The sequence below is a fragment of the Malurus melanocephalus genome, unplaced genomic scaffold (assembly GCF_030028575.1).
Source record: "Malurus melanocephalus ecotype Western Australia unplaced genomic scaffold, MMel_1.1 scaffold_406, whole genome shotgun sequence".
Classification (NCBI taxonomy): Eukaryota; Metazoa; Chordata; class Aves; order Passeriformes; family Maluridae; genus Malurus; species Malurus melanocephalus.
Genome location: NW_026623638.1, coordinates 60,273 through 71,102, shown reverse-complemented (window position 1 = coordinate 71,102; position 10,830 = coordinate 60,273). Strand labels below are relative to the sequence as shown.

Genomic DNA, 10,830 nt, shown 5'->3' with positions numbered 1-10,830 from the left:
CACAGGCTGGTGGGGTGGCACAGGCTGGTGGGGTGGCACAGGCTGGTGGGGTGACACTGGCTGGTGGGGTGGCACAGGCTGGTAGGGTGACACAGGCTGGTGGGGTGACACAGGCTGCCCTGGGGTGGCACAGAGCTGCTGGGGTGGCACAAGCTGGTGAGGTGGCACAGGCTGGTGGGGTGACACAGGCTGCTGGGGTGACATACAGCTGATGGGGTGACACAGGCTGGTGGAGTGACACAGGCTGGTGGGGTGACATACAGCTGATGGGGTGACACAGGCTGGTGGGGTGACACAGGCTGCTGGGGTGGCACAGGCTGCTGGGGTGACACATAGCACCTGGGGTGGCACAGGCTGCTGGGTGGCACAGGCTGCTGGGGTGGCACAGGCTGCTGGGGTGACACATAGCACCTGGGGTGGCACAGGCTGCTGGGTGGCACAGGCTGGTGGGGTGACACAGGTTGGTGGGGTGGCACAGGCTGCTGGGTGGCACAGGCTGCTGGGTGGCACAGGCTAGTGGGGTGACACAGGCTGGTGGGGTGGCACAGCTGGTGGGGTGGCACAGGCTGATGGGGTGACATACAGCACCTGGGGTGACACAGGGCTGGTGGGGTGGCACAGGCTGGTGGGGTGACACAGGCTGGTGGTGTGGCACAGGCTTGTGGGGTGACATACGGCTGCCCTGGGGTGACACACATCTGCTGGGGTGACACAGGCTGGTGGGGTGACACAGGCTGGTGGGGTGACACAGACTGGTGGGGTGACACAGGCTGGTGGGCTGACATGCAGCACCTGGGGTGGCACAGGCTGGTGGGGAAAGTGCTGGGATCATGTCACACTTGGGTTGTGTCCCCCTCTGTCCCTGAGCTGTGGAGGGGTTGGGCTCCTGCAGCTCCAGACAGAGGTGATGGGGTTTGCAGCAGCTCCGTGAGCCGTGACTGGGACAGCCCAGCCTCGTCCCCATCCCTGTCCTCATCCCTGTCCCCATTGCTGTCCCCATCCCTGTCCCCATCCCCATCCCTGTCTCTTTCCCCATCCCTGTCCCCATCCTGTCCCCATTGCTGTCCTCATCCTCATCCCCATCCCTGTCCCCATCCCTGTCCCCATCCCTGTCCCCATCCTGTCCCCATCCTATCCCTGTCCCATCCCTGTCCCCATACCCATCTCCATCCCTGTCCCCATCCTGTCCCCATCCTATCCCTGTCCCATCCCTGTCCCCATACCCATCTCCATCCCTGTCCCCATCCTATCCCCATTCCTGCCCACCTCCCTGTCCCCATCCCCATCCCTGTCTCCATCCTGTCCCCATCCCTGTCCCATCCCTGTCCCCATCCTGTCCCTGTCCCCATCCTGTCCCCATTCCCAGTTTTCTCCCTGCTCCATCCACACCCCATAGGTTCCAGCTCACTCCCAGCTCACTCTTCCCCATCTCCTGAGCTCTGTCATTTCCCCAAACACGGGGCCACGCTCAGGGCACGGGGTGGCTGCTCCCCAGCCTATTTCCAGCTCCAGTCTCCCTGGCAGGCTATTTTTAGCTCATCCATTCTGCTTCTGTTGCCATCCGTAAAGCTCAGAATGTCAAACGTAATATTAAACGAGCGGTGGGACAGTGAAAAGAAAATGCCACCGAGGTATTTAATAAATGGAAGTTGGAATTTACGTGGGAGGCCAAAGATGCTCCAAACATTGCAGGGGGACAATAAACCCAAACGAGCTGTCCTTGGRTTATTGTTCCTTTGACAGGAGCAGGCTGCTTTGCAGAGAGACGCCTGTAAGTGGCACAGAAGTAGCTGGRAAAAAAAAAAAAAMKKKRYKGRRKTAATTTTTTTYCCTTGGATCCCACTGTGGTGCAGTCATTCATGTCCGGGGTGCAGAGGGGTGATGAGCTGAGCCTGGGTCAGGTTCTGGAGCAGCTGATGGAATTTTGGGCTGTTCTAGAAATCTGGGGCTCTCCCTCCTCCCATCTCAGGGTCGGATTTTGTTGGCCTTGGACACYTCCAGGGATGGGGCAGCCACACTTTGGGCAGCCTGTGCCAGATCTTTTAGTTCCAAATCCCAGCCACTGATCAATAATCTGAGCTCAACGACTCCATGCATTTTTGAAAGCAATATTTTAAAACTATTTGCAGCTGCCGTGGTGTCCCCAAGGTGATGGGGGCTCCCCAGGCTGTGAAGARCACGTTGCTGGCACCACAAAGTCTCCTTGTTTTTTAGGTGGCTCAATGGGGGTTTGTGCATTGTGGAYGTGGCTCATTCTGCTTTCCTGCAAACAGCCCTGGCTTCCCTGGAAAGCTGTTCAGAGGGGTTTGTGAGCCATCCCGGGCTGAGAGCTGACAGCCTGTTTTGTTGTGCTGGGTACAAGAGGCTTTTCACTCCCCAGCTCAGCCCTCCTGGCTTCCCGTGGCTGAGACTGCTCCGCTTGACCCACGAGTACCCAAGTGTAAAGTTAATTCTCCAAACTAGACTAAACAAAAATAGTGAATTTTAGTTTCCCTGCCTTTTTTTTTTTTTCAGCCTTGGAGTTAAACCTTTCTTTGTTAGGCTGCTGAAAGTGCGGCACATCCTCGTATACGGGGAGGTGGAAAAAATCTGGAAATTATTAAGATGCCCAGAATCGCTGAACTAAAAGTTTGATTGAGGTCCAGTTGTGTGTACAAAGACCCTCATGGGGCAGCTCTTGGGGGCAGTTCAGTGTGGAGCCTCCTCATAAATCCATGTGCATTCCTTTTTGGAGCAACCCCTCTGTGTGTTCTGTTTCCTTCCACGGGGGGAGTGTCTATCTGGATAACAGAATATTCTTGCCCTCCATATGGATATATTTGTTTACAGAGGCTTAGGAATTATTCTTCTTTCCTGCTGGTGACTTTTTCTTCCCCTTTAATCCTGGTTCAAGCCCCTGTACAGCTCTTTTTGTGTCCCAGGTGCTGTKGAGATCAGGAGCAGTGCCAGGCTCTCAGGGATCAGCAGTGGGGCTGGGTTGTGGTTGCAAAAGCTAATTACCGTGTTATTGTTTCAAACGGTGCTAATCCAAACTCATTTTCCTGTTAATTGTCCATCCATCCAGGCTGGATGGGTTTTATCATCCCCACTGTGTGGTGAGGTGTGATCAATGCTGCCACAGCATCRGGAGCAGGGGCCTTCCCAAGAGATTCCAGGGTGTGGAATGAGGTGCCATGGCACACTTGTGGTCATTTGAATGGAGAGATCACCTTGAAAAACTCTGTAAATCACGCTGGCAAATTAATAAAAATTTAAATATCGGAAGAACACAAAGAGGCACAAAGCTCAAACCTGTGGATTCAGAACCTTGGGGGTGAGATAGCAGTGCCAGAGCAAGAATCCWTGGAGAAATGCTGTGTTTGTCCCTTTTTCTGGGCACAGAGGGTATTTGGGGTCCTGGTGTCCCTCTGGTGTCCCTCTGGGTCCCTCTCACAGGGAATCCATGTGGTTCCAGTGGCATGGAGCAGCTTCCAAAGGCAGCAGGAGTAACCCAAAGTGAAAGAATGCAGATCCTTTATTAATAGGGTTCACAGAAATTTTCTGCTGGCTAGAAATATCGATTCTTTATTCCTGTTTTAAAAGGAGCTTTTTGTAACGATCACTGGGAGTCGTTTTCTGTCATCGATTGCAATGGAGCCATGCAGGAACCCTCCCTCCATTCATCCCTCTCCCACGAGTGCTGGGTTCCCTTTCAGGAGCACACAACTTCTTCAATCAGCATTTCTGTCATCTTTGGGGGGTTGCAGTGGGTGGTTCAGGAGACGCACACGTTTGCTCTTTTCAATCTGGTTACGTTATTCTGGAAGTTCACCTTTGAGGGGAGGAGGTGTGGGGAGGCAGACTCTAAAAATAAACCTCCCCCCCCTTTAAGTAGATCAGTTCTGCGTTTGACATTTACATGGAATTCATTTGCATCTCATTTGTACATGTTTCTGCTCAATAGGTAGAATGTAAGAAAGCACAACCTAAAGAAGTGATGTTTCCACCAGGSACGAGAGGAAGGGCACGTGGATTGCCGTACACCATGGACGCTTTTATGCTTGGGATGGGAATGTTGGGTAAGTGCCACAGCCACTGCTCCCAATTTCTGTCACCTCTCCCTCATTTCCAAACCCTTAAACCACAGGGGTGAACAAATCCCTTGCACCCATGTGGGTGCCAGGTTAAAACTTTAGCAGGGGTGGAGTGAAGAAAATAATCCTGTCTGTGGTAAATGATTAACTCCCCCCACCCTCCCCAGYCTGGAATATAAAAAAAATTTGCATTTAAATGGATGTTTTAAATAGCCTGTTTTACTCTTACTCGCAAAAAATAGAATGATGAAAGATGCAGTGTGTTCATTCTGACTAAAAATGATCTCTCCCCCTTTTTAGAGGAATTGAGTCACACATTATTCCCCTTCTTTTAAAGGTAGCTTTGACAGTTCAGCACAGATAATTGAAAATCTTGCTGGTTCTTAAATGGCATGGATGGAGGAAGCAGGGAGATGCATAACAGGACAGGTCRCAACAATAATTACAAGTTCCAAGGAGATGGAATGGTATTTTAATCCTGAGTATTGTGTCCAGAAAATACTAATTAAATGGGATAAATGATATTTAATGGCAAAATTCTATTTGTGCACCAGGTCTATTTAGTTATAATTGGTTCTCATTTGTTTCTGCTTAGATAGTTCTTTCTATATAATGTGACAACCTCTGGATACTCTGTTCTCAACCAAAATGCTGCTAATCCACTGCCAGTGTTTTTTTGTAAAACACCATATATTTTAAACTTTCTGCTCCCTTTGTATCCCTGGACTTYCCCTCAGTTGTCACCTCCTGTGTCCATGAAATGGGAGGGCAATCTGGAGGTGTCMCCAGCAGCAATGAGCATTTCCCAGGCCACTGTCCCCACTTTGGGACACTTTGACTCTCCTGTCCCAGGTTTAGCTAATCCCAAAAACTGAGCACAGATCCCATCCTTGGAATCTGGGCTGCCCTGATCTCTGCCAGGCAGATTCAGGGGGTGGTTGAGAGCCCCTGCAAAGCTCAGGCTGTTACACAGAGGTGTTTGACACCAGGCACTGCTTGATTTGATAGGAAGAGCTTCGTGCCATGTTTGCTTTATCTCTGAATTAATGGTGCTTCTGTTGGTGTGGCTGGAGCCATCCATTTCTGGGATGCCTAATTGGGTTATTTCAGCTGATCATCAGTTTTGCTGTCCCCACGCTCCACAGTGTTTGGAAATCACATTTTATGCTTAAAATATTTATCTTGCTCTAGTCAATCTGYGATTTTGTTACCTGTGTGTTCCCAGCGTGCTTGAATTTCTGCTGTTTCTCCTCCTTTCCCAAAGCTGGGGTGGTGGTGGTGCAGTGTGGAGCTCTGTGTGCCACTGTGCCAGCCAGTCCTGCTGCCAGCAGCAGGAAAAGGGAGCCCAGGTCACCCTGGGAAGCCAAGAAAATCCACAGCATCATCATCCTCCACCGTGTGGTCTCAGTATTTTCCCTGCACTGGGCACGGAGTGAGTGGAGCCAGATCCACCCCAGTGTTCTGCAGGGAAAGCTGAGCCTTGGGGTGCAGCCTGAGTCTGTTCTCAGCAGGGCTGTGTCTCTGGGAAGGGATCATCTCAAACTGTGAGGATTAAGAAAAGAAGCTCTCTGTGAGTAGAGCTGCTCAGAGGAAAGGATGAGGGCACCTTGGTGCTGCTGCARCGTGGGGTTGGGTGACCCTGATGGATCCCACGCTGCTCTCCCTGCTCCTCAGATCAGGGGAACTTGCAGAGCATTGGTGATTGATCCATCCTGAAGGCCAGATGCTTCATTATCCACTCGAGCTGCTTTTTCATCATCTTCCAAGTTCCTGCTCGCTACAGTGGCACGGTGTTAAATAATTAAGTGCTAAACAAGGAAATGGCAGCSCAGGAGAGCAGAGCTGCTGGATGGCCGTCAGAAAAGCCTGGTTTCAAAGGCTGCAGGGCCCATCTCTGCAGGAAGAGGGGCATAATTAACCCATCAAATAATCAAACACAGAGTTCTGTCACTGCTGCTGCTGAGTGTTTTGTGGGGTCTCACGAGGCCGGGTCAGGTCTGTCCTGCTCCTTCTGTTCCRTGCCCAACTGGACTGAACTGGAGTGACTGGAGCTGCTCTGAAAAGATTTCTGTACCTGTGATGCCTTATCAATCAGGCTAATCTGAAAGAGAGAATACACAGCTTTAATCCAGGCCTAACAGCCCCTGGTACATTAGGGCAGACAAAGCCTCCTCCTGAGGCTACACCCAAAATGGACACCGGGTCACGAGATCTTCACCTTTTATAAGTTCTGCTTTATTAACATATTGGGTCTTAATTCTCCAATGATCTTTACAGGTGATGATGTCAACCACCCCAAAATTTGCTCCAGCCCAACTCGCTGTTGTTTCCATATTTTGGGGCTCTGAGGTGTCCTTGGATTCAGCTCAGAGAGGGATTGTTTTGTCTAAAGATGAGAGAACAGGAGTTTTAGTGCTGTACTAGAGAAGTACAAGAATACAGATGCATGAAAATAGAGAAACTAAAAATCCTAAGGCATCACCTGTTTCCAGAAAAAYCACGTTCAAGGTCACCTTCTCCAGCTGCTGTTGATGGGCAGAGGAGGGAACTGGAGGAACGAACACCAGACAACCCAAAGGAAGGAGCGGGGAGCGACTCCCTCCAAAGCTATTAAGGAAGTTGGTCTTTTTCATTAATCACAGCCTCCCCAAGGAGCCTGCAGCAGCCAGGGTCTAAAGGTGCACAGGCAGCCGCTTCTGTGATGATTTGGTTGATTGGAGGAAAATTAAAGTGTTCTTCTGAAAGGGTTTTTTTTGACTCCGCGAGCGCGGGCAGGCAGAGCCTGGTGCCAGGACGGTGCTGCTGGTGGGACAGGCTGGTGCCAGGGACAGCAGGAACATTGAGAATCCTCTCTTTATGTGCAGAGAGGTCAGGGTGGGTCTGATTCTGCAGCAGAATCAGAATCTGTCAGGCAGAGCCTGGTGCCAGGACAGTGCTGGGCTGTGCTGCTGGTGGGACAGGATGGTGCCAGGGAGATCAGGAGCATTCAGGACCCTCTGTGTGTGTGTGCAGAGAGGTCAGGGTGGGTCTGGTTCTGCAGCTCTCCCTGTCCCTGTCAGCCCACCCAGCAGAAGGAGCTGCTCCCAGCTGAATCAGACTGAATCAGACTCTGCAGAATCAGACTCTGGCAGGCAGAGCCTGGTGCCAGGACAGTGCTGCTGGTGGGATAGGCTGGTGCCAGGGAGAGCAGGAGCATTGAGGATCCTCTCTCTGTGTGCAGAGAGGTCAGGGTTGGTCTGGTTCTGCAGCAGAATCAGAATCAGAATCAGAATCAGACTCTGGCAGGCAGAGCCTGGTGCCAGGACAGTGCTGCTGGTGGGACAGGCTGGTGCCAGGGAGAACAGGAGCATTCAGGATCTTCTCTCTGTGTGCAGAGAGGTCAGGGTGGGTCTGGTTCTGCAGCAGAATCAGAATCAGAATCAGAATCTGGCAGGCAGAGCCTGGTGCCAGGATGGTGCTGGGCTCCCCAGGGCTGTGCTGCTGCTGGTGGGACAGACTGGTGCCAGGGAGAGCAGGAACATTGAGAATCCTCTCAACAGGAACATTGAGGATCTTCTCTCTGTGTGCAGAGAGGTCAGGGTGGGTCTAATTCTGCATCAGAATCAGAATCAGAATCAGAATCAGAATCTGGCAGGCAGAGCCTGGTGCCAGGACAGTGCTGGGCTGTGCTGCTGGTGGGACAGGCTGGTGCCAGGGACAGCAGGAACATTGAGGATCCTCTCTCAACAGGAACGTTGAGGATGCTCTCTCTGTGTGTGCAGAGAGGTCAGGGTGGGTCTGGTTCTGCAGCAGAATCAGAATCACACTCTGGCAGGCAGAGCCTTGTGCCAGGATGGTGCTGGGCTGTGCTGCTGCTGGTGGGACAGGCTGGTGCCAGGGAGAGCAGGAGCATTCAGGATCCTCTCTCTTTGTGTGCAGAGAGGTCAGGGTGGGTCTGATTCTGCAGCAGAATCAGAATCAGAATCAGAATCTGGCAGGCAGAGCCTGGTGCCAGGACGGGGCTGTGCTGCTGCTGGTGGGATAGGCTGATGCCAGGGACAGCAGGAACATTGAGAATCCTCTCGACAGGAACGTTGAGGATCTTCTCTCTGTGTGCAGAGAGGTCAGGGTGGGTCTGATTCTGCAGCAGAATCAGAATCAGAATCTGGCAGGCAGAGCCTGGTGCCAGGATGGTGCTGGGCTGTGCTGCTGGTGGGACATGCTGGTGCCAGGGAGAACAGGAGCATTGAGGATCCTCTCTCTGTGTGCAGAGAGGTCAGGGTGGGTCTGATTCTGCAGCAGAATCAGAATCAGAATCTGGCAGGCAGAGCCTGGTGCCAGGATGGTGCTGGGCTGTGCTGCTGGTGGGACAGGCTGGTGCCAGGGAGATCAGGAGCATTGAGGATCCTCTCTCTGTGTGCAGAGAGCTCAGGGTGGGTCTGATTCTGCTGCTCTCCCTGTCAGCCCTCCCAGCAGAAAGAGCTGCTCCCAGCCCTGTGTGTGCTCACAGAGAGATCCCCTGAGCCCCTTTCCTATCTGTGGCTGAGTGGGAGCAGTTTGGTGAGCAGTTTGGTGAGCAGTTTTGCTCCTCCTGGCACCTGGCCATCGTTCAGATCAAGGCACTGTCACCCAAGGGCGTGGGAATGGCAGTGTTGCCCCAGAGCTTTGTGCTCKCTGTGCYTGRAAAYTGRAAAAGAARAGGGWAAAGAAGACARCAACAGAGGAGCAGCATCAGGAGGTGACCTCCCCTCCCATCTGARGGWCTCTCTGTGTCTGGGACACCAAAGYGACCACAGTGGTGACACCCAGCTCTGGAGCACTCATTTCTCTGGGTGATGGGCTGGTGTTTAATTTAAACATCCTGCTGGTGTTTWATGTTAAAATGGGGCTCTTTTTAGCTCACAAACCCCTCTGGAGGTGGGAGCACTCAGCCCCCAACGCTYACACCCCGAATTTCGGAGCGATGTGCATGGGAATGTGGATTTTGGGAGGTGTCTGGAGGGCTCTGTGCTCTGCACACGCTCAGTCTGGGCAGGCTGAGCTCATGCATCACAGAAGCTYGTGTCCTTCAGAGAAAGTCATTCCTTTTTCCACCAGACACTGTTCMGTGGAGTCACAGCTGCAACTCAGAGCAACATTTGGAGACAACTTTTTTGCGTTTAGTGGAACATTTGAACTCATTTTGCAAAGGTCCCCTGTCCCCTGTGTGCTCAGTGTTCCCACATTGACAATGGGTTTTGTCCACCCCATCACCAGATTTTAAAATGAAAACCATTTCCATAGCCTGGACAGGAGCTGGGTGGCAGCAGTGGTTTGATTGCTGGTTTGAGTTCTGCTTCCACGGACAGCAGAGTCTTCTTTGAAGGAGGTGATCCAGTCAAAACTCGGATTTTTGGTCTGGCAACAAGGGATAATAGAAGGGATTGATCATTCCCCAGGACTACTGAGGCAAATCAAGTGCTTGGTGCTCAGTGCAGGATGAGGATGGCAGCTCATGGCAATGTTGGGTGGGTCTGCATGGCCATAAATCTGCTCAATGGAGCATCCACGTGGGCACTGAAATTCAGCTGGGCAGTGTCCCCACAGGGATCAGCCTTCGAGTCGTTCAAGCAGAGCTGGGCCCTGCAGCAGTAAATGAAGAGGAAAATTGAAGTAATGTTGTATTATAAATTTATGATTTCATCTGCCTGCCGTGGAGAGTGCAGAGCCCCCAGGCAGCTCTGCTGGTTCTGTGGCTGCCAGCACAGCCAGGTTTGGGTTTGGCAGGGACAGGGGCTGCCCTGGGGGTGTGAGTAGGGCCATTCCAGGACAGGCAGCACAAAAGGTGCCATCCCAAAGAGGTGCCGTGATCCAGCCTGGACCACAGGTACCACCCCTGCAGAGCTCAGTGCTGCCCAGCACCTTGGCCCCTGTGCCCTGACAGTTGTGCCCTGACATCTCTGCCTCAGAACTGTCTAAATCACAATAATCTGAATCTCCCTCTTGGCAAAGAGAGAGTCAAACACCACAGAGTGATTTTTCAATGGTGTTAATAGCGCTTACTTACTTAGTAAACAATCCATTTATCAATAGTGTTGTTAAAAAAAAAAAAAGGAAGGAAAGAAGGTTTGTAAAGCTTAACTCAGAAAGATCAGATTTAATGACAGAGGTGATTAATTTGGAAGGGAATCCAGCTGTTGAGCTGTGAAAGGAGGGCTGAGCAGTGTGTACATCTTGCTGAGCTGTCCGGGTGTCGCAGGGCTGCTTCTGCCTAATCCCATAATCAGAATTCATCCGAGCATTTTTATCTTCCCATTGTAGATTATGATTAATAGGAGCTGAATGTATATAGAAATCTGATCGGAAATGGAGGGACTTGCTGCAGYGCGGAAATAGCCGGGTGATGGATGAGTGTGTTAAAGGATAAATAAAAGCAGAGAGAGGAGCCCCCCACAAGAGCYGTTCAGCTGCTCCAGAGGTTCCTTCTAACTTCAGACAGTGGGAAAAATCCTTCCCTGATGATATTTTGGTTTAGAGAAGTCTGGGTTGATGCTGGAGCTCAGCAGGGATGTTCTACACCAGAATTGTCCTGGGTGGTGCCTGTTTTTAAGAAAACTGAGCAAGGAAAGGTTGAGAATCAACCCGAGGTCAGAAATTTAGGAAACCCCCTGAGTGTATAGGACACCTTGGGACACTGGCAACATGGGTCAGAGCAAATAGCCCCTGTGGGACCAGAGGGAATGGCTGTGCTGGGTCAGGGCAGGGAAGTTAAAATAGGGTGACAGTGTGTGACCCCATG

General features: G+C 51.7%; 1 protein-coding gene across 5 annotated transcripts in view; it reads left to right on the top strand.

Moving 5' to 3' along the window:
• Positions 1 to 10,830, top strand: part of MSI2 (musashi RNA binding protein 2) — a 245,056-nt gene that overhangs the window by 190,331 nt on the left and 43,895 nt on the right. For all 5 annotated transcript variants that reach the window (XM_057379456.1, XM_057379458.1, XM_057379455.1 and 2 more), the window contains exon 9: positions 3,944 to 4,058. In XM_057379456.1, coding sequence (XP_057235439.1) covers positions 3,944 to 4,058 — 115 coding nt within the window. The remainder of the gene's footprint in view (positions 1 to 3,943; positions 4,059 to 10,830) is intronic.